Source organism: Bidens hawaiensis, unplaced genomic scaffold (assembly GCF_021521415.1).
Source record: "Bidens hawaiensis isolate Kalapana, Puna unplaced genomic scaffold, B.hawaiensis_p1.1 tig00052238_1, whole genome shotgun sequence".
Classification (NCBI taxonomy): Eukaryota; Viridiplantae; Streptophyta; class Magnoliopsida; order Asterales; family Asteraceae; genus Bidens; species Bidens hawaiensis.
The window spans coordinates 14,702-39,761 of record NW_027499383.1 but is presented as its reverse complement, the minus strand read 5'-3'; the positions used below and the strand labels follow the sequence as shown (position 1 = coordinate 39,761).

At 33.3% G+C, this 25,060-nt stretch overlaps 2 protein-coding genes across 2 annotated transcripts; one reads left to right on the top strand and one right to left on the bottom strand.

The window, feature by feature from the left end:
- Positions 1-6,423: 6,423 nt before the first annotated feature.
- On the bottom strand, positions 6,424-9,546 carry LOC143599486 (uncharacterized; the record flags this gene model as incomplete). The annotated part of the gene is made up of 5 exons (XM_077077430.1): positions 6,424-6,549; positions 7,472-7,587; positions 7,675-7,789; positions 9,269-9,328; positions 9,466-9,546. Coding segments are annotated over 5 exons (498 nt in total), but the record flags the coding sequence as incomplete, so codon positions are not given.
- Positions 9,547-22,207: 12,661 nt separating this feature from the next.
- LOC143599481 (xanthotoxin 5-hydroxylase CYP82C4-like) lies at positions 22,208-24,560 on the top strand. Its single transcript, XM_077077427.1, has 2 exons — positions 22,208-23,208; positions 23,931-24,560. The coding sequence occupies exons 1-2, from the start codon at positions 22,210-22,212 to the stop codon at positions 24,558-24,560; spliced, it is 1,629 nt and encodes a 542-aa protein (XP_076933542.1). The 5' UTR covers positions 22,208-22,209.
- Positions 24,561-25,060: the final 500 nt, after the last annotated feature.

Below are 25,060 nucleotides of genomic sequence, written 5' to 3'. Positions count from 1 at the left end.
AGAAGAAAATAGGTTCATGGATGAACTGAGAGTTATAATTTAAGTTCCAACTCAATTTCATCCTAATGTAAAAATAAATTTATTTTTATGTAGTTATTAATATGATCCATTATTATCCTTTACATAATAATAAATAATTAAATTATAGTTTATTATATATTAATTTAGCAATTGTTGATAGACTATATTACCCTTACTAGTTAATAAAGGGTTTCCCGTTAGGTGTATATAAGGAAGATAATAGCCTAACATCATAACCTAAGGATACACACACACAATGTTCGTGTGCCATCTCTCTACCGAAATTGGTTCCTCCCTAGAACCCTAATCCCCATTCTTAATTATACGTTGTAAAAGGGAACTCGACCAATCTGACAATCAGACCGTCTACGTTCTTCTTTGCTTCGGTTACTAATCACCATATTATAACAAGTACACACTTTATCTTTGGTTTATCATATTATACATGCTTTTTCCATCATCACATGAAGAACTGATCAATATGTGGTATAAGAGCGATGCTGATTAATCAATTCTTTGTGTTTTCCCTAAATCCTGGAACTTAATTCAGAAAACATGGGCTAAAACTTGATAAACCATATATTAGTTTTCGGTATTTATCATCAAACTTGATTTCATCATGAAAACCGTTTATGCAACTATTTATAATCCCTAAAATTCATAATTAATAAATCGTAATATTTTCAAAATATGTTAAACTATGCTTAAAGATTTCAATTCCAGAAATTTAAAACTTAATAGTTATTTTTTCGATGATATTCTTGGTGTTCATCATAATTTAAAAAATATATATATATACATATTTTTGGTTTAGAATCTAGATCGTAATGTGTTTTCCTTAATTAATGGTTAAAACTTTATCTCCAAGATTGTTTGAAATCTTAAAATTAATATATGATATATTTCAAATAAATAAAAAATCTCGGATATAATCAAATCTTCAAAACCCAAAACAAATAAATTTCAATCCCTTAACTTTTGAACCAAACCTTATCGCTTAACAAATTTACAGGTCATAACTTTTCACAGATTATGGGTGTTAAAATAGGGTTTACATATTATAACTTTGTTTCCGGGAATTAAAAACCACTTATATATAGTTTCCGGAAACTACTTTTCCTGAAAACTTATTAAAAGCCGAGAACCCACTAAAATTCCAGAAACACTTAAAAGCCGGAAACTAATAAATCCCGAAACACATGGTTTCCGGAAACACTAAGTTCCCGAAAATCCAATATTCCCGAGAACTTCAAACTTCTTGGGAACTAAGGTGAGATTCTCAAAAACTAACTACTCTTGAGAACTCATAATTCCCAAGAACTTATAATTTCCCGAGAAATCTTAATTCCCGATAACTAAGGTGAAATTCCTGTAAACTAACTTTTCCCGGACTAATTCAATGTTTTCTAAGCACTTTAAGCCTCATAAATTTTACAAAACATAAAATGTTTAACTTGAATGAATTTTCGATGTATTACTTTTTCCTAAAGGTGATGTGCTACATCTACCCTATCATTCAAATCTAACTGCAAGCTTTGTTAGTTTTTGTCTAATATGATCTAAATGTCTCACTTCTGCCAAAAAATGAGGTGCTACATTTATATCCAGCAAAGCTAACCTGTGCATAACTAAAATAATTTTATCACTTCTGCCTAAAAGTAATGTGTTACAGTTGTTTTGTACACATAGTTAAATTAAATTTTACTTCTGCTCAAAGGTGATGTCTTTTTTGTTTAAGTAGAATTTTTATATAGTCTATTAGTTTGATATTAATAATATATGTATCTCATCTTCAATAAAATATAATGATTCACACATTAATGATCCTTCATTAATCTAATAATCATAATTATCGCCTGGCTTACTTTAGTACCCTATAATATTACTCATTATAATTTTCTTCTATAAATTGATATCTCATCAAATCATCCACTCTAATCTCAAAAACCAAAATAAGTTTTGCTATATAAAGAGTTTCAATAGCTTTTAGCTCTTCTCGTTTTTGATTATCCCTCAAGACATGATATGACAAACCTACTGCTCTTTTGATAACAATCATTTTATCAAAAATTTGGTCATGACAAATGGGATTAGTTAAACATAATGTCTCTTATCATAATCAATAACTCATTTAAATAAATGTTATCACTAGAGTTATTATAGATTCAGTTTTTTCTAAAACTAATCTACTTTATTTGAAACAATCAAAATAACTTTTAAGAAGCATGCATTCCTTTTAAATTCTATTTATAAGGTTAAGTGATATCCTTGAATACATCATAAATATAGAATATCATGACCCATAAAATTAAGGGCTTACACATGAAAATAAATACACTTTTCCGGTACATACTTAAGTTTTCCACTAGTACAATTTGTTGCCTAAAGAATCAACTATAACACTTAGAAGTATCAAAGAAAAATGAGTGTGTTGATTAACAACCTTGGATTAAAAAAGCGTGAGGCGAACAAAAGCGAAGAGGTACTCAGCCGAGGGGAAAAGCACAAAAGCGAACGCTTTTTGAACGTAAGGCGACCTTATTTTAAAAAAATATTTAATTATGTATAAGCCACATATTATATACAAACCACATTATAATATATATTAAACGTCTAAAATATCAACATATATATATCCCAAAATTCTAAGTATGGAACATTTTTTCGAGTATCATATTACTCGCTCAAAATATTAAAGTAGCATAAAAACAAGTTATCGAGTACCAAATTACTTGAAAGTGTTTCCAAAATAACATTATTCAAACTTGTTTCAACTTTCAAAAGTTTATTACCAAATGTGAAAAGTCCAGAAATGGCTAATTATATAGATTAAGTTGAAAATGGGTTAACTGGTCTCTTTTTGTACATAATGCCTTCGCCTCCTCGCTTTTTGAACAGACTTCGCCTTGGGTAGGCAAAATCGTTGAGGTGCTCGCCTTGGGTCGCTTCTCGCCTCACCTCGCCTTAAGCGCGCTTTTTTAAACCAAGTCAGCAACATACATACAAGAATAGAAATGCCTGTAAATACCTCCTCGAAAACAGTAAAAATAAGATTAGAGTAGAAGTTAATTTACTTTTGAGAGTTTCAAAGTCAAATGGAGAACTGTTACTCCACGCAAATTGCTTAAGTTTGGTGAGTCTGTTAAAGGGGTAATGATGGTACCGAAATTCTTCACAAACCTTCTATAGAAAGAAGCCAAACCAATGAAACTACGTACCTGTTGGATTTAAGTAGGAAAGGGCTAGTCTTGAATTGCTTGGATCATTTTTTGATCAACTTAAATACTATGGGAGCCGATAACATAGCCAAGAATGTGACATGCTCTGTAAAGACTGCACATTTGTCTGAATTACCATAAATTTTAGCCCGAGATAGTACCTCGAATACTTGCTGTAAATGATGGGCGTGTTCCTGTTTAGGTTTACTAAAAATCAGTATGTCATCAAAGTACACCATCACAAAACGATCAAGGAACGAATTCAAAACTTGATTCATAAGGCGCATGAAAGTGCTCGGAGCATTGGAAAGACCAAGTGGCATTACGAGCAACTCATATAACCCCTCTTTGGTTTGCCTTCACATATTTGAATTTGGTGGTACCCACTTTGGAGATCAACTTTAGAAATACTACAGCTCCTACAACTAATCTAAGAGATCACTCAAACGTAGTATTGGGAATCGGTATTTAATAGTAATCTTGTTGATCGACTGGCTATCCATACGCATACGCCATTTCCCATTTTTCTTTGGTACCAACAAGGTGGGAACCGCACATGGAGTAAGTGATTCTCGAATCATGCCCTTAGATAATAAATCATCCACTTGTCTTCAAATTTCCAAACTTTCTTGTGGATTGGATCGATAAGAAGGTTTATATTGGAGGAAGGAACTGGGAATGAGGTATATTTTATGTTGTTGTCTCGTAATGGGAGTAGGGCGGAGGGTATTTCTAGTGGGAAACATGGCTATAGGCTTCAGGTAAGAGTTTAAGAAGTGGGTGGGGTTCGGTTTAGTGAAGGGTTTTGGTTCATTTAAACCAAGCAAAATGTGGTCCCTAAAAGAGGCATATTCATGTAGGTTAGACTTCAGGAGGATACCCTAAGGTAAAGGTTGTGAGGTTGCAGTAGGTTTAGGTGAGATAGGAGTGAGGGTAATTTTCTTGTTATTCTGTTGTAAAGAGTATGTGTTTTTATGACCATCGTGCACAACCCGCTTGCCAAACAACCATGGTCTTCTTAATAAGATATGACATACATATATTAGGATGACATCACACCAAAGTCGGTCCTTGTGCCACTGACTGATGCTAAAAGACACTAAAACCCGATGCAACACTTAGATTCTCTTGCCTTGATTGAACCATTGTATCCCATATGGAATGGGGGTGGGGTTTTATGGATAATTGTAATTTCGAAAAGGGTTTAAGTGGCAACATTAGCACAACTGCACCCATCAGTAATTAAATTACGTACCTTGTTTGATACAGTACAACGGGTGTGAAAGATTGTTTCATGTTGTAAGTCCGCTTAAGGTGTGGCGTCATTAATTAGGGATCGGCAGATAACAAGACATTTACCCTCATCAGTTCCAATCACTTCCTCTTCGTTTTCAGTAACCAAGGCCCACCCTTCTTTTTGATCTTTGTTGTCATCTTAATCAACATGTTCGAGGTCTGCCAAAGTAACTATTCATTTGTTAGGGCATTCAAATGAAGCATGACCAATTCATTGACATCTGAAGCATCAACGGGGTGCTTTGGCAGAAGGGTTTATCAGTACTGAGGTGTTGGTCGGCCTCGAGGTCGTATTCGTGGTAGCTTTAGAATTGGCTGGAGCTTTACTAAATGAATTGGGCCTTTAACTTGATCTTTGGGCCTTTCGTTTTCCTTTGCTTCTTTATTCTACGTCCACTTTGTGGGATAAAATCATTAGTTCCTCCAAAGTAGAATAAGATCGCAGTTCAATAACATGGGCAATCTGTGTTTCCAGCCCACCCAAATATCTAATTAGGGTTTGAGGATCATCAGGCGGTACATCACACTTCACGATAAGATGCTCAAAATCTTGAGAATACGCTTAAGCCGTATTGGAGCCCTTTTTTAATGCGTGTAGCTAGGTAAAATTGGTTTGCACATAATATGTTGGCATGAATTTCTTCTTCATTAATCGCTCAATCTTAGACCACGCCTTTATCTTCTCCTTTCCCAATCTTTCATTTTCTAAACAGACAGTGAAAGCATACTTCCTTAACTTCAATGCCACACTTTAAATTTATTCTCTTCAATAGTTTGCTTGTAATCGAACACCCGTTCAACCATATTCATCCATTCGATGAACTCGTCGGGATCCAATCGACCTTCATATTCGGGCATGTCTACTTTGATGTCACTTGCAAACCAATTTCCGGATCCATTCCGGTTTACGTGTTCAGAAGTGCGGGAATGCCATTCGTACTCTTCTCCATCAGTATCATTATCGGTTAACTCCGGGCCTTTATCATGCGGCCCGCACCCCGATATGGTTAATTTGTTGATGTGCTCTTGCATCAATTGCATTTGTTGTACCATATGTTGTTTTTCAGCCTTCAAATTTTCAACCAATTTCTTCAAATCGGTGGTACTTCTTGTCTCCATAATTCACGTATGTGATGTAATTAAAGAGTCGTGAGATCAAAATGGTTAATTAGAGTTCATGTTGTATGAACGAGTGTTAACCCAATTACAACTCCAGGATCTTCGAATAAGGAAACAACGATTCGGATGTGATACAGCCACACCACACATACAAATTGTAGGGCAATTCCAATAATAAATTAACTACTAGAAAAAATAAACTTAAAAGTAAAAAAATGAATACAGAATAAATGAAAACACCAAAATGGTATACTTTTTTCCATCAACACTAGTTTGGTAAATAGTTTTTAAGGAACACCGTAATGTGAAATACTTTTTTCCTCCAATACTAGTTTGGGAAAAAACTTACTAATTATGTATTGAAAAACCCTCTTATCTATAAATACACACACATAATGAGGGATGATTTTTGGTAAAAAGTGTCAAAAGTACATTATTCACACTTTTTGATATGCTGTAGAAATGGTACTATAACATTATACACACACCCACACACACAAGTATATTATGCGTGTGTACCCGAGTTTTAAATAGTCCACTTAGGGAAAGAAATTGTTCTAAAATGAAAAGTGTAGAAACTTAACATTACGTTTGAGAGTTTTATTTTATTTAAAATCCAATTTAAACATCTTCAAATCCAAATTTTAACTTCCATTTCATAAGAACATATTCCTGCATAAACTAACATCTGCCCAGCATGCAATAACAGTGTGAAATGAATTTAGTAGATCTTAGAAAAAAACCAACAAATTTCACTCATTTCTAAATTCTAAGGGGAGCTTGAATGCATCTTTACTGCATTTGCTATTTGAAGTTGAAAACTAATACAATTTAATGAGAATCTAACAGATGCAATACAACTGTAGAATCCCAGATATATTATTTTGGGAATATTCTATTTCACATTATGACATATAACAATTATACATGTTATAATGTGTTGGCAAAGGTTTCTTAACTATAAGCAAAACTGAACCATAACTCCTAAATTAAGGCGAAAGTGTATATATGTAACATCTGTAATCGATTTCATTACCCTCTTCCTTTCCAATTCAGAAGATTAGTAGGTTTGTAAATTCCATGTATAAATTCTTGAACTAATGATGCTTATATGGCTTAGACACATAACATTCAATTATTAGAACTTGTTGAGTTGTTGGATAGTTTTGATTTGGAAAACAGGCAAGCTTTCCAAATCAAATAGAAGCTACAAAGCGTGATCGATTGTGTTCCCTTTCTTACATAACTGTGTCCTGCATATATGTTTTGACCTCAATCTGTATGGAAGACGATCAAAAGGTGATTAAAGCCATTTAATTCATCAAGAGGCTGATTTTGGGACTAAGAAAACTTAACACCAAAGATAGACATCTAAACCCATGACGAGTGCGCAAACATTTGGGACTAAACACGTAATTTCTCAAAAGTGGGACCAAAAGTCAAATTTTAGCTTAACAAGGCAGTGTAATATAATCTTCAGTATATAGATATGGTATTATATGATGTAACTAACTTTTTGTGAGATTTGTTAATGTTTGGAAGTGGTTTAGCAAAATGTGTGTATACTATAATTGAACCAAGTTTTGGCCAACACTTGTACCCTCGGTATATACTATATGATGTAACTAACTTTTTTGTGAGATTTGTTAATGTTTGGAAGTGGTTTAGTACAATGTGTGTATACTATAATTGAACCAAGTTTTGGCCAACACTTGTACCGTTGCCATGTTTGAACTTTAAAACTTATTTATCCCAACATCAATTACGGATTATAAATTTATAAACTAGCTTAAATTCAGAAAAAAAACTCAACATACCAGATTTGTATTCGCTTCAAGGCCTTGTAGAACGTAATCCCAAGTAAATTCAAGTCCTCTAGCACCCACCCAAAGGGGTGCTAACCTATGCAAAACAGAATCAGCAAACGCCCACCCTGCAAGTATGTGCTAATTAATAGTTATAAAAATTAAAATCCATTTTCACAAAAATGATAAGAGCTTATAAGTTATTAGTCACTCACCAAGCCCAACTGCCTGGAATTTATGATTTTGAGAGATGTTTCTGTGAGTTAATTGAGTTAGGGCAAAGTAAAGCCCCGCAACATCTATAAAACCAATCAAAGCTTTCAGCAGTTCCTAATCATTAAAAAAGAAAAAAAATATATAAGATAAGCAGCGTGTTTAAACTAATTATATTGCATTAATAACCAAAATACGACGAAACTTTTGTGACTTGTATTTGTCATAAAAATTAGGAAAATTGGACATCAATAATCCAAACTATTAACTATTGGCCAATATTAATCCCAACTAACAATATAACCAGTGACAATCCCAACTTTCAAGTTTGTTACCAACAACAAACCCAGACTAACAAATTGTTTACTCCGTTAAACTATGATGACGTGGCATATGATGTGGCAATTACATGACAATAACTTGGATTTAAAATAAATATATAATAATACTAAAATAGAGCGGGGCCCACCACCCACCACTTCATCTTCCTTCTTTTTCTATTACATTGGAACACCACCTTCTACCACCACAAAACAACCGCCTGCCACCACAGAACCACCGCCAGCACCAACGTTGCCTACCACAGAACCACTTCTAAATTCATTCGGGTTTCAAAATTAAAACATATTTTTTCAAAAATAGCAAACTTGACGGAGTTGGGTTGGTCGAGATCTCAAGCAAGTCGAAAAAACAGAGTTGCTTGGTGGTTTCAGATTTGCATTCGACAATTCCGGCCATCGGAGAAACGATTCAGACCTGTGGCTTTTAGATCTTCAATTCTTTCAGATGTGGGATGTTTTAGATCTATGTTATGGAGACAAGCGTGTGAGAGACGGTGAGTTTCAAGCGACGGTGACGGAAGGTTTCTAAAGTCTGTTACAGTGGAGATGAAGTTGGGTGTGGTAGTGCGGCTGGAGACAGCCGGATTTCCGGAGGTGGAGACGTGCCGGATTTGTAGATGCGGCTGTAGGATGAACAAGACGGGGGACAGGCCGGCGGGGGTTCAATGGAACCCGACGTTGGTGGTTGGCGGTGGTTCTATGATGGCCAACGGTGATGGTTCTAAGGTGGCAGAAAGTGGTACAGGGATGAAGCTATTTTTGGAGAAGATGAAGTGGTGGGTCCCACTCTATTTTAGTATTATTATATATTTACTTTAAATCCGTCATTGTCTTGTAATTGCCACATCATATGCCACGTCATCAGAATTTAACGGAGTTAACAATTTGTTAGTATGGGTTTGTTGTTGGTAAAAAATTTGAAAGTTGGGATTGTCACTGGTTACATTATTAGTTGGGATTAATATTGGCCAATAGTTAATAATTTGGATTATTGATATCCAATTTTCCTAAAAATTATAACAAAGATTAAACAAAATACGTGTCATAAAAAGACAAAAACGTCCTTGACATAGTTTTCTTTGTTTGTTCAATCAAATTACTTGATAAATGTTGGAAGATTAATGAACACTAGCTGATAGCCTGATAATAAGTGAAAAAACTGTTTTGTACCTGCTGAATTTAACTAACATAGTGACAGATTTAACACCATTACTAAATAATTAAAATAACACAAAAGGTAAATAAATGTTTTTACCTGAGATGGATCGAATATATCAGATTCAGACACCTTTAGAAATGTAGCTAAGCAAACCAGCTGTCCAAATAATCAAATATTCAACACAGATTACATTAATCAGTGTACAGAGAAATAAAGCAGATACTTAATATAAGTTGTGACGATAAATTCAGAGTAATTAACAATCTAATGAAATCAAACACAGGATATCATACCTTCACCAATGCTGTCACAAGATAAACAACAGCAGTTTTGACAGAAGTGCCAAGTGTATCATACTCAGATCTGCAGTTATATCATAAACAACATTTAAAAACACAAACTTAAAATGAATCAATCTCATCTATATCTATCAGCAAATCAGTTAAGTTAGCTATTTAGTAAGTTACAACGTCGCCTTAAGGAAAGGAAAGTCAAAATCGGATTTGCCGAACTGTTTCTGATAGAGGCCAAGTTTGAGATTGGCTAATCTCCTAAAATAAAATAACACTAAATGTAAAAAGACTCGTAAACGTTGCATGAAATAAGGAAGATAGGTTTAGATGTATAACAACTCACTAATACTTCTAGGAATTGAAATAACTAAAATAAAGGAAATAACCAACTAATGCAAATAAACATGAGACTGACTAGAGAACATGGAGCTAATAGTTATGCATCATGTGCGAATCCGCATCAATACCCGCCTCATTAAAACAGGTCGTGTCCTCACGACCCACAACCGGTGCAGCCAAGGCAGCCCATCGCGGTTCGGGTGCCAGTTCAAACAATGAAAGCACCAAATGATAGAGGCCAAGTTCGAGATTGGCTAATCTCCTTCTAAAATAAAATAACACTAAATGTAAAGAGACTTGTTTTAATCAAATTTTTCATGTTCTCCATTAAAAACCAAACATGCCTTTTATAGGCTTACAATACGTAAATAATGCATGAAATAAGGAAGATAGGTTTAGTGGTATAACTACCCACTAATACTTCTAGGAATTGAAATACCTAAAATAAAGAAAATAACCAACTAATGCAAATAATCATGGGATTGACTAGAGAACGTGGAGCTAATAGTTGTGCATCATGGGGAATCCGTATCAGTGTTAGACTGGAAACCGGGTTTTAAAGAAAATAATAATTTGGTTCGGTTTGAAACATTGGCGTATAGGTGTGTTCTTCGGGTTTGTTTTTCGAGTTTCGGGATTTTCGGGTCGGGTTCTTCGGGTTTCAACAGTTTAAATCTTGATCCTAAACCCAACCTAAATCTCTCACGGGTTTTTTGGGTATGGGTAATTCGGGTTAGGTTTTTTTGGGTTGGGTTAATCGGGTTTCGAGTATCCGAGAAAAGAAAAGAAAACAAAACCAAAAACATAAAAATAATAAAAAACTGCAATGCTAAAATTAAAAGGAAAATTGGAAATAAATAATCACACCTTTTGTATATTGGTCGATAATAATCCCACCTTTAAAATTCACTAGCAATGGTCTCACCTTTTAACTATTTTTGTCTTACCGGTCCTCCGTTAAAAAATACTTAACGTCGTTATGTTTTTTCCCTAATTTCAAACCGATGTTTTAGGGCTTTTGATCGGAAGAACGATACGAGTCGACCGATGTAAAACTTATCTCGAAATGGTGATCCAAACGACGAAACAATGTTTCAATTCGGGTGCTTGAATTTCCAATTAACAAAAATCAGGCCATTTGAATCACCGTTTCGAAATAAGTTTTACATCAGTCGACTCATATCGTTCTTCCGATCAAAAGCCCTAAAACATCGGTTTGAGAACTAGGGGAAAAACATAACGACGTTAAGTATTTTTTAACGGATGACCGGTAAGACAAAAATAGTTAAAAGGTGGGACCATTGCTAGTGATTTTTAAAGGTGGGATTATTATTGGCCAATACATAAAAGGTGGGATTATTTACTTCCAATTTTCCAAATTAAAACAACGTATTCTTCTTTGCCCGTAACGCAAATAATCAAATAATAAACCAACATAAATTGATAAAACAATTCAAAAGAAGAGTAAAACCAACTCGAACCATAATCGTCTTCAGTCGGGCGTGGATTTGATTGTTCGATTATGGTTGCTATTAGTAATAAATGAAAAATATAAATTAACAATAACAATCGACCCATAATAGTTGGAATGACAACAGTCGATTAGGTTGGATTCTGATAACTTTAGTGGCTAAGACTTAGCCTATTTTACCTAAAAATATATTTAATTTCAAAACTAAATGTTTATTCAAGTTTTTCGGGTTAACCCGAAACCTATAAATCATACCCAAGAACTCGAATTACTTCGGTACGGGTTCGGGTTAGTCTTTTCTCGGGTTCGGGTTTTTTGGGTCAAGTTAGTTCGGGTTCGGGTACGGGTTTTCTCGGTTGGGTTTCGGGTTACGGGTAAAAGTGACAGGCCTACTGGCGTAAGGTGTAGGTGTCGGCTGAAGCGTGTGAAATTTTTTTTCTAAATATATATATATATATATATATGGGAGATTTCTTTTGAGAACCACTTTGAGTTTTAAGAACTCGAAAGAACTTAACGTAACAATTTCTTTTTTGATTATTTTTACATATACGTAATATATGTAGGTTACATGTACGTAAAAAAATTACAGAATTTTTTACGCACCGAGTCGACTTATTACATAAGTGTAACGGACGTTTAAATTAGTGTAATCACTGTACATCTTTATTCTCTCCTATTTTAATTTTTTAATCACATTTAATCTTAACCACATAATCTAATCTATTTAATTAAATGTGTGGTCAAGAATGGAGTTCTTAAATCCTTAAAACTCAATAAGGTTCTCAAATTACCCTCCCCTACATATACATACATATGGGAGATTTCTTTTGAGAACCACTCTGAGTTTTAAGAACTCGAAAGAACTCAACGTAACAATTTTTTTTTTGAATTTTTTTGCACATACGTAATATTGCATATACGTAAAAAAATTACACAATTTTTTACACACCAAGTCGACTTATTACATAGGTGTACGGACGTTTAAATTAGTGTAATCACTGTACATCTTTATTCTCTCTCTTACTTTAATTTTTTAATCACATTTAATCTCAACCACATAATCTAATCTATTTAATTAAATGTGTGGTCAAGAATGAAGTTCTTAAGCTTTTAAAACTCAACAAGGTTCTCAAAATATCTCTCCCCTATATACATACATATGTATATATATAGAAAATAGTTCAAATAAAAATAAAGAGGTTCTTAGGAATGGTAAGAATCAATAGATTTTTGACATATGGCGTTACAACCTATTGTGAAAGAACAATTCTAGAAAACTATGTTAGTTATAATGGTGAAAGAGTAATTCTAGGAAACTATGTCGGGTTGGTAATTTTAAATTTCAACCATTGATTAACATGATCCAATAGCTATGATTTTTTCCTACTTGTTTCTAGGATAACCCTCTCCCATATATATATATATACAGGGGAGATTTCAAATGAGAACCACTTAGAATTTTAAGAACTCGAAAGAATTCAGTGTAACAATTTTTTTTTAGAATTTTTTTTATACATGCGTAATATATGTAGGTTACATACACTTAAAAAAATTACAGAATTTTTACGCACCGAGTCGACTTTTTACATTTTTATAATAGACGTAAAAATTAGTGTAACCACTTATATCTTTATTCTCTCTCATACTTTGACTTTTTTTGCCAGATTTAATCTCAACCAGATATTCCAATCCATTTTAATAAATGTGTGACCTAAAATTGAGTTCTTAAGTTCTTAACCATTCTCATTCACAAACCACCTCAACCGAAACTTTCTTATAAAATTAATTTCTCTATCTTCCACATACCCAACCCAACCAAACCCAAACTTTTCACACTCATTAACAACCCAACTTCAATATTTTTTTATTAAATAAATATAATTTATAATTGTTATTTTATTAATAATTGTTGTTTTTTTATTAAAAGTGTTCATAAATATAAAAATAATTTTTTATTTAAAAATAACCAATATATATTTAATTTAAAAATATTTAATCAGATAATGTTAGATTGTTTAGATAATAAGTTTTATCCGAAAAATCTTATGAACCAATACGGAGTTGACAAGTGTCGGATAATGTATATCAGTAATGGTTAATATTTAACTTATTATAAAAATATATTTTTTGTGCAATCTTATGTTTTTTAATAAAATTTACACCTGTGTGTTCACAAAAAAAAAAACTAAACAATACTGTGTTTTTAGATTTTTTTAAAACTTATTTAAAAGTTATTAAGGAAAAATAATTTTTGTTAAAATTAATTAGTATGAAAAGAAAAGGAAAAATAAATTAAAATGTGAACCAATACATGAATGACATGTGACCATCATGGAAGTTGGCAAACTAGGTTGTGAGAGCAAACCGGTTTAGCCATATTTGATGAATTTTATAATTTGTTTATTTTTCAAATAGTGTTTCAACCCAAATCATTTCACCAATGGGGGTGGTCTTAAAACTAAACATGGTTCTCAAAAGATCCATTCTCTCTCTCTCTCTATATATATATATAGGGAGATGATCAAGAGAAAACTTATCTTTAGAGAGAAAACTAAAAAACTCTTAAAAACTTCCAAAGAATTATTTTTAATTAAAAATAAAAAAATATTTTCAAAATTCTGTTTTAGCTATTATTCTTATATTTTCTTATATTTCACTCGAAAAATATAAAAAAATAAAAATAAATAAAATAAAAAAAACCCATGTAATGCACATACGTATTACTGTGTTATACCGTTGTATGACACATGTGTATTACTGTGTATTTTTGAGTTTAATAGTGTTTTATTGCATATATTCAATATTTGTGTATTGTATATGTGTAGTAGTGTTGTATTATATGGAAAAAAATAATAATAAAATAAAAGTCGATGTGGTGCACATGTGCGTTAATGTTGTATTACACATACGTACTAATGTGTATTCGATGTGTGTATTAGTCTTATATTGCATATATACAATAGTGTGTATCAAATATGTGTAATAGTGTTGTATTCTATGCAATACAAACACTTTTGCATATATTCAATGCACACTATTACACATGCGCACTATACCAACGAGGTTACCGACAAGTTTTTTTTTTAACTAATAACAACATATAAGAATAATGGAAAAAAAGGAAACTTCAAAAATTGTTTTTTTAAAAAGTTAAAAATAGTGTTTTAGAAGTTTTTAAATTTTCTCTTTAAAAAGAGTTTTCACTAGAACCAATCCCTATATATATACTATTTAATAAATAAAAGTTTTATTTACACATGTCAAATAACTAGACCATCCTCCCTCCTCAATATCCCGCCTAGAATTCTTGGATTTTAAGACCCGAACTCCTCAACCCGACCCACTCCTCGGCTAGAAACCCTAATCACCGTCTTCTACTTCGTTCTGACTCTCATGTCGGCTGTCCATTCTCACCGCAATCTATCACTTGAAACAGTAATCTTGTTACTCTTTTCAGATTTTGATTTGCTAATAGGCTTTCTTCACGTCGATGTACAGTCCTTCTCTATTAATCTTCAATGGCAAATCGATTTGAGATTGTCCCACCCCTCGCTCAATCTTCTCATTGCTTAATCTTCAATCACTGTAAGTTTGTGCCTAATGCATTCTTCTTTTTAATTTTAATAATTTGCTATCTGTAATCCTACTAATTCAAAGGTTAATTAAGTATTAGGGTTTTGATTGCCTCTTCTGACTCTTGCCAAAATCCAGGTTAGATTACGTTTCTTGTGGCATTCTACATGATTTATGTTCCAGTCTGTTGCTCTAGCAAGTATTTTACTAAAAGTGTTCAGTCAACGTTTCTTTCCCTTTTCTGCATTTTGCCCCTCCGTTCCATAGGGTATCACATCATTTTCTTCATTTTTTTATAGTGTTTTATTTCAAATTTCAGTGTTTTATAGCATGTATAGATGGAAATGCCTAATTGATTGGGTAAAATTTTAAGTTCTATGATATTTGAAATTCATATCGGGTTTTGTTGTTCGTTTCGAGTTGAATTTCTGATTCTTACTAATATGTAGACTACTGATTTATGACGTGTTATCTAATGAAGGCATTGCATGGTAACATGTTTTTTTTTTTTTACTTTGTATTTTATTGATTTTTTAAATTTGAACTTTGAAAATTTGAAATTTTCTACTAATATGTTTGGGTTGCAGATGATGTTGATATTTGCTATTGCATTCACAAAATCATAGGCACTTAAGAAACCAGGTATTTATTTAAGTGTTGCCCATTTGTTTTGTTGATTAATGTAGTTTGGTGTTTAATACAAAATAAGATTTAGGTTTAAAAGCTCAAATTCATGATTTACGTTATTTGTGTTTGGAAGTAAACTTCAAAATGCAGTGTTAAACTTGTGTGGAAGCATCAATTAGATATATCTTAGCCCGGTGCCCTGGTTTGGATCCTAGCACTTGAGGTTTAACATGGCAAATGACTAGGATGCATGGGAACCCTAAAGTTCATAAGTAAGTCCACATACCATTCTTTTTGTTATGCATTGTATTGATAATTTGTCAGGAAGGATGACGTGATGGTTTGGGAAAAGAGGCATCTTAGCAAACAACCTGATTATAATATCTTTGGTTCGTATCCATCTCTCCATATGTGTATATAAATATGATGGTTGGAGCCAATGGTACCTCAAACAATCAACTACCAACTCAAATCGATTCATGCATTGTTAGTGTCCCTGATTCATCAGATGATTCTTACATCAATAAATTTACCTATTTTCTAACAAAAGTTGTTTAGTTTATATTTTTTAGTTGTGGGTTGATTTGATTTTGTTGTAAGTTACAAATTTATTTTTGGTCAGGGTTTACAATAGGAGAATGGATCTCCTAAGGAGTAAAAGAGACTCCATATCATGAGTGTCTTTTTTTCTTTGATGTGTGTCAAACGGTTTGGGTTGGCTTAATAGGTGTTTGTCCATCTTTTTATCTTTTGTAAACTTAAAGTTGTTGATATTTTAAGCTATATAATTTGATATTAAAAATTGTGTTAGTTGTTGTGACTCCTATGTTCTGAAGTTTTAGGAATCAGGACCAAATTAATTATAGAAAGTAAGTTGTACTTGAAATATTATAATTCAGTTGTATAAACATATGCAAATATGTGTGCTAACTCTATTGTATCACCGATTGTAGGATTAGTTGTTCGCTTATTTTTGTTATTAATATAAATAAGTCTTATCTTTTCGAGCCCAATCATTTTTTATTCTTATATCTTGGTTATTCGGGCAATGCAAATGATACTAAAATACCCACCAAAACGAATTTGAAGTAGAGATGATAGTTGTTTTGGAAATTCGCTTCTTACTATGTCATTAGTAAAGAGCCATAATAAAGTTTTTTCATCGGTAAAATAGTCAAAAATTACTATTTTTTTAGTAAACGGGTCATAAATGTTCCTGCGATTTAACCCTACCAAAATCTTCAGTCAACTTTTAATTTTAAATGTTCCTACATCAACATCAGATTAGAAACTTTTTTTATGAATCATAAATGTCTTCATAGTTTTTTACACATTAAATATATGATCACATTTTTTTTCTTAGAGGTGACTATAAGCCGTTTACTCTAAATGGTCCAAACTTTGCCATAATATGATGTTTTACTTGATAAATAAATGTTTTACTTGTCATGTGTTAACTAACTAGGCTCCCTCACTCCTCAATATCCTGTCCGGAACTGTCTAATTATCTATTTCCTACCTATAATTTCCTGTCTATAATGTGATACACAACGTTCGTGAATTAAAACTGTAATTTAATTTGTTCTTATTTTAACTCAATACGTGAATTTATTTGCTATTATTTTATTTATAAAGTTATAATTATACAACTTTAGATGTTGAACCCGTGTATACACAGGTACCTAACCTAGTATATAATGTATGAGAGGAGGGCAAATTAAGACACCTTGGTTTTAAGAGATTTACAATATATGTTAGTATGTTACAAATGGTACAACCTTCAATGCATCTAGGATAAGGCAAACTTGTCCAATAAAAACGCATATAAGGTTACTAAACAATAGTTTACAACATTGGCCCCTTCACTTTGCCTAACTTTTGTAAATTTTAAAAACAGTTACAACTATGATCCTTGATCTTTCACTAATATGTGATTTTTATTTTCACTTTAACCCAACTTTCCCCATTATTTTTAAGCGTTAATAACTTTTTCATACGTTAAAATTTTTTATAAAAAATTGTACCAAAAACACGAGCATATTTTCTTCTTTAATTTGAGTATGATATTGTTATATTTTTTTTTCAGTTAAAAAAATAGCATTTTATTTAAGGGCGTTTGCGGTCTAGTTTTGATGGTTTTTAAACTAAACCGTGGGTCAAACCGTTAGTAACGGGTTATCGTCGTCGAAAATTGAAACCAAAACTTTGAAGATTGAAAATGACCGGCCAAAAGTTAATGAAAAAATTCAACCGTGAAACAAAACCAATGGTCGATTTGAACAGTTTTACGGTTTCAAACCAGACAATGAACACCCATAAACTTGTTACGTGATTACCAAGTCTATGTTTCCCGCTGCATCGTGCGGACATCCGTCTAGTGTATATATATATATGTGTGTGTGTGTGTGCGCGCGCGCTAAAATCATGATCGACCTCTTTGAAATTTTGACACCGACCATCTTCCAACCCTGTGAAATTTTTATCCTGGGATTGATATTTGATATGAGTTCGGCTTAACATGTTTCAATAGAATATATTCTCAATCCAATTTCAAATTGGCGAATGGGATCAAAACGATTTCACCAAAATATGTTTTTGAATCACCAAGATATACTTTGACTTTACACCTCTATTTATTTGGATTTCGGGATGAAAAAGTAATCTGAACATAATTTTTTATTTGTAATTCAAAACATTATAAAAAGACCCAACATTTTATAATCTTTAGACTTGTAAATTATTTGAAATTGAGCTGTTTTGCATGTAAAACTTACACCCTATAAAGAAAACTTGATTATTCCGAGTTACTACGCATAAATAGGTCCAAAACGCGGAGATCAAATTTGACTTCTAAGTATATTTTCAAGCTCCATCTCGTTTGTTAACTAATTTGAGGCTCAAGTTCGAGTTTGAATCACTATTATCAACATTTTAGTTATTATAAATCAAAATTCCTTTTTATTTTTGTCTTTTAGACATAGCCAATTTATGAATCGGGGCCTTTAAATAGTTCAATTTCACTCTATCTTTTAAATGACAGAGTGTCTCCCCTTTTGTCCTTTATATTAACGGATGTTAAGATTTTCAGTTAAGTCGTCATATGTGCACTGCACATGAGATCATTTTAGTCTTTTTTATCTCTTGAAGGGCTATTTGTGTAATATAGGTAAAGATTGTGTACTCCAAAAATTACAAGGGCTATTTATGCCAAAAATAAGAAATCCTACTTCCCCAAAACTAAAACCCTAATTTTTAGCCACCATCCAACCTCACTTGCAACCCATCGTTTCCACCACCACTGTCTACCACCATCTACCATCACTACCGTCTACCACCACAACCGCTTACCACCATCTACCACTATAACATCTATGAAATTTCTTGCATAAATCATTTGCCTTTTGCACTCATATTTAATGAAGTTCTCGTATTTATTTCATCGTCTGCATTTATTAGTGTTGAATTACATGTTATTTATTGAATAACATGATCTTTATATGCGTAATTATACGATCCTATGTTCATTTCATCATAAGCATGCTTAATCGTTAATGTTGAACCGAAATGCATAGATTAATATTTTATAATATGTAATAATATATTTTGTTATTATTAATTTTATCCTAAGTATTTAAATTAGTCATATGATTAAAAAAAAGGGGCAACTTCATATAATAATAGTAACCAACTTTCAAAATTGTTCCAATTAAATCACTCAACTTAAAAAAGTGTTCCAATTAAGTCACTCAACTTTCATATTTTATTAAATTAAAGGTTTTAGCATGTTTTTTAGCCATTGTCTTTTTTGTTTCACATAGGAAATCTTTTTATCTTTTCTTTTAAGTTGACGCTGAGTGGCGACGTGAATTTTATTTTTTATTTTTAAATTTTAAGATAATTAACATTTTTTTAAAATTTTTAACTATATATATTGAAAATTCTGGCCACACATCTTATCCTCTACTTCTTTCTTGATGCATAAAAAAATCGGTGAGACTTAATTTGAAGATTTAGTGACCCGATTTGGGGAAAATATGCATCAGTGACATAAATGGAATACTTTTGAAAGTTAGTTAGTATTCTATGAGATATTCCTTTAAAACACTAGAACATTCTAGAACTTTCTACTTGACCTTGTTTCTCAAGTAAGTTTATCTAGTTCATTTAATTTGAAAAAAAAGTGTTCTGAATCTCCATATGTTGAATTGTTTATATTTTTGATATTATAATTATTATTATTATTAAGGTTATCTCCTAATCTTTAAACAAGTTTTATCCCTATCTAAATCGCATTCAAACCAACTTTTGGCCTATATATAGAGTCTCACATTCTCATTATTTTTCATACCAAATCTCATTTTCTCTGGCATAATCAAGTAAGTTTACATGTTTTTTTTTGTTTTTCATATTTCTTTGATTTTGATTTTGTTCTTATGAGTTTCTCTTAGTTTGTTCTTATGTTCTTGAGTTTTCTTTTTAATCTTCATAATTGTTTATATATCCTCATCATGATTATTATAAATTGTTAATAAAAACCTTACTTTTTGCTTCAAAAGATTATGATGATCATGTTAATTCAAGAAACCACAATTATTTTTCAAGATCTTGGATCAAAAGTATAATTTTCCATGAATAATTATGAATATTCTTATGATCTTCAAAAACTCATAATGTTATCATAACTAAAAACTATAATATTTGCATAATTGGTCCTTAAAATTTAATAAATATCAATAAATATCCTAAACTTAAATATTTCCACTTAAACCTTATACTTTCACAAATGTTAATAAGCATTCCAAACTATAATATTTACACTTTAAACCATATAGTTTCATAAATGTCAAATCACACCCAAAACTATATAATATTTCAAGTTAAACCTCGTTTTTTTATATATTTTTAAGATGTGGTCTTTTCGATTGTTTTTTATTTTTTATTTTTCATCTCACCAAAGTTTAAGTTCAATGTGGCGGACATGTAGTAACTGGAAGGGGGACATCGCCGCGATTCAAACCCTTGACAAAAGGATTATTTAATCTAAGGAAAATAATGCGAATATATCCAATCAGACACTGGACCTGGTTACTTTCCTGGAGGGGGCGATAAGAGTGTTGGAACCTATTAGGCTAAAGCATGTCACATGTCACAAGAACTAACATAACTTTGATCGAATTTCTTTCTTTGTTATTTTACAAATCTAGTCCACGCCACTCGGTTTCTAAAAATAAATCTCAAACATAATCTAGGGCATCCCGAGACCGGTTCAACAACTTCTTGTTCGTGTTCATCTAACAAGCAAGGTGAGTTCATAGCCTCTTTTACATGCCTTTAAACGTTTTAAACTTTGGGTTGGAAAACATGCATAATCAATTTGTTTTATATGCTATTTTATTTAAGCTTTATTTCATGATATTCAGTGTGTGTGATCATTACAAGTGTATACTTAATCGCATGTACAACCATTAACTTGTTAAGCCCGTGGTAGTATGATGATAGATCTATTAGCCCGACCCTCCCACTTAGGCCTTGGGTAGAGGCCTGTGTGTTCAGAATCCGACGCTCGTTAAAACATTAAAATAATAGTCTAATCGTGGTTTTGATGGCTCACTACATGTGTCAGAGGTTTGGTTATAATCACAAAAGTATACAAAATAACTTAACACATATGGAATGTTGTCAACGTAAAACTTATTTTTCTATTTTAAGTTTAAAACCTATGTTCTCACCAACTATTTTTAGTTGACACTCTCGCATATTTTTAAGGTGATGGAAATTAAGTTATGAAGATTCTTAAAGTTTCACTTTGGGGATGAGTCAGACCTAGAAGTTTAATAAATAAAGTGTCATGTCTTGTTTATTATTTGGATTATGTTTGGTTTGAACAATGCGTTGGTTTATTTTAATAAGAGTTTTTACATTTAATAGCATGTGCATGATTTCAATCTACGCACGCCCTGATGTTTCCTCATTTGGCCGGGGGGATGTGACAACCATCACCACCACCACCATCTTCAACTATTGTTGATCGGCGCCTACCACCAACTATCACCACCACTATCCACCACCACCATTGTCCGCCACCATCGTCCACTGGTGTCTACCACCACCATCCACCATCACCACCACCACAACCACTATCACTGTCCAACGTCACTGTCCACCATCACCCACTACCACAGTTTGCACACCACCACCAATTTATTTTAGTAGTTTGCAGACGTTAAAAAACAAACAATCTTTTCCTTGTAGACGACAGAGGTTTAGTTCACCTTTTTTCTACAGATGTTTGTAAATGTGATCAATAAACTGTAGATATTTTACATCTGAAAAACCAAACAACAGCTAAGTCACTCATTTACACCTTAGATAGTAAATACTATATATAACTAAAATCATTTTTGCTAATTATAACAATATGATGTAATCATATTACTATTGTTTATCTAATAAGGAATCCCACTTAATGCCTCCCTCACATGAAACCCAAAAATTATACCGAACAAATCCTTAAGAAAAATGTGACTAGTGTAAGGCATGCTTCATTCCTTCAGGCTTAAATTGCCATTAAATTAGCCCACTATGCTTTTAAGTTATTGAATTTCTTTAACTACTTCTACTTGATTGGTTTATTAAATGAATATATTATTATTAATCATCCTCACCAAATGTTAAAAAAGGAGAATAATAAATATTATTTATCACTGAATCCAAATGCTCCTGTATATATAATGCCATACGTTACACTTTGCCACCCACAACACAAATCACACCACACAATGAATTACTCACTTGAAATCATTGTGTTGTTCATTTCTCTAATATCATTAATTGTCTTCTATGTCATTACCACCAGCCGACCAAAATCCAAATCTCCAGCCGGAGAAGCACCGGAACTCGGCGGTGCATGGCCGATAATCGGCCACCTCCACCTCCTCGGGGGCGGCGATCAGCTTCTCCACCGCACGCTAGGCGCCATGGCCGACAAATACGGCCCCGCCTTTAACATCCGTCTAGGCACCCGTCGCGCATTCGTCGTCAGCAGTTGGGAAGTAGCCAAAGACTGCTTCACCATCAACGACAAAGCCCTCGCGTCCCGCCCGAAAACCGCAGCCGTAAAACACATGGGCTACAACTATGCGGTTTTCGGGTTCGCCCCATACACCCCATTTTGGCGTGAAATGAGGAAGATCGCCACCCTTGAATTACTCTCCACCCGCCGGCTCGAGATGTTTAAAGATGTCCGGCGTTCGGAGATTAATTCGGGGATAAACGAGTTGTACGGGCGGTGGATGGAGAACTCGGGCCGGCCAGTGCTTGTTGAGATGAATAAGTGGCTGGAGCACATGATGTTGAACATAGTTGTGATGATGGTGGCTGGAAAGCGGTATTTTGGGGCGGGAGGTGGCGGTGATGAGGCGGAGCAGTGCCAGAAGGCGATTAGCGAATTCTTTCGGTTGATTGGTATATTTGTTGTGTCGGATGCGATACCGTGTCTTTGGTGGTTGGATTTGCATGGGTACGAGAAGGAGATGAAGAAGACAGCTAAAGATTTGGATTTGGTGCTTGGTGGGTGGCTTGAGGAGCATAGGCAAAAGAGGAAGTTGGATTTAAAACATGATAAAGACAATGTTAAGGATTTTATAGATGTGATGTTGTCGCTTGAAGAGGAAGGGCAACTCTCGAATATGGAGCATGATTCGGATACTAGCATCAAGTCTACATGTTTGGTAAGTTATATATCTGTGTCGATAATAGTATTATTCGACTCCATGACTAGTTTGTAGATTTAAGAAATAGGATTAGTGGGTTTGTGAATTTCCGTTATGAATTAAAGATATGTTTGTGATCTTGAGGCTCGCTCGAAAATAGATTGTAGAAAGCTCGCTCGAATTGGCTCATTCGACGACAGGGGTTCTAAACAAGCTGAGCTAGGGCCAAGATAAGCTCGCTCATTGGCTCGTTAGATTAAAACTCAGATTTTAATATATAAATTATAACCTAAATTTTTATATAAATAACTTATAATTTCTTTTTTTGGTATTTTAAATTTTTTTTTTTATATATGACAGCTAAATATTAGTCGGTGAGGCTTATCTACGTTTTGTGACTGTTTGGTTTTGTATCTCTCTTTTTAAAGGACCAAAAGCCAATATATTTAATTAAAGAAAAAAGATTAAGAATCTATTCACGTGATTTTCCGTTAATAAATTATGTTATGTTTAAAGTATTTTTTGTATTTTTGTTTTGTTTTTATTAAGTATATCCAGATGAGTAAAAATAAGAAAAAATAAAATCAAAATATAAATGATATAGCTTCAGGTTAACATTTCAGCTCGCTAAGATAAATAAGCCGAACCCGTGTCCACCCTAATTCGGCTCGTTTGCATATCTAGTTGATAAAGATAACTGTTGATATATAGTTGTCGTTTCATCTAAATGTTGTCTATAGGCATTGATTCTAGGAGGCAGTGACACAACATCAGGAACACTAACATGGGCGATTTCACTACTCTTAAATCATCCCGAGGCTCTAAAGAAACTACAAAATGAACTAGACACCATCGTAGGCAAAGATAGACAAGTTGACGAATCCGACATCACAAACCTAGTATTTCTCCAAGCTGTTATTAAAGAAACCTTGCGCCTATATCCAGCGGGCCCACTTCTAGGGCCAAGGGAGGCGGCGGAAGACTGCACTGTCGCGGGGTATAACGTTAAAGCCGGCACTCAGTTGATTGTCAACATTTGGAAGCTTCAAAGGGATGAGACGGTTTGGAGTGACCCATCTGCATTTCAGCCCGGGAGGTTTATGGCCGGCTCAGACCATGAGCAGGTGGACCTTAGAGGACAACAGTTTGTGCTCATGCCTTTTGGGACAGGTCGCCGTTCATGCCCTGGGTTCAACTTTGGGCTCCAAGTGCTTCACTTGACATTGGCTCGTTTGGTTCATTCTTTTGATATTAGTTCACCGGGAGGTCTTCAGGTGGACATGACCGAAAGCCCTGGAATGACTATTCCTAAAAAGAAGCCGTTGGAGGTGATCTTGACCCCGCGGTTACCATCCAAGCTCTATGGTTGATTAGTCGAAGTTACTATAATGTAATGGTTGATGTTTTGGTTTTGCTTCTTTTTTTTTTCTTCTTTTTTGTGTTTCGTGTTTGAGAATAAGTTGGATACCGTAAAAAATATAAGGGATTCTTGTAAGTTGCAACTTGACAAGATCTTGAACTTCTTCAAACCTTATTTGCATATGTTGGTTCTTTGATCCATCTTATAATCTCTTACAATGTACAAAATGATTTCAAATCATCTTTAATCCATGTCATTGGTCATCATTCATCAATCAATAATATATGGTTTAACAAGCAGAATCTAGCAGATAGTGTTTGAGGCCAGGGAAAACTAGTAGGTATGAGGGGGTTGGGCTTTCACCGTTGATCTTATCTGAATCTAGCAATGTGGTTGTGGTGGTACATCGAAATTTTAAATGTTACACTTAGAAAGAAGAACCAACAACAAAAAAGAATAGTTGAATGGTTGAAAAGTATATTGTAAGCATTAAACTACTTTAGTGGCCAA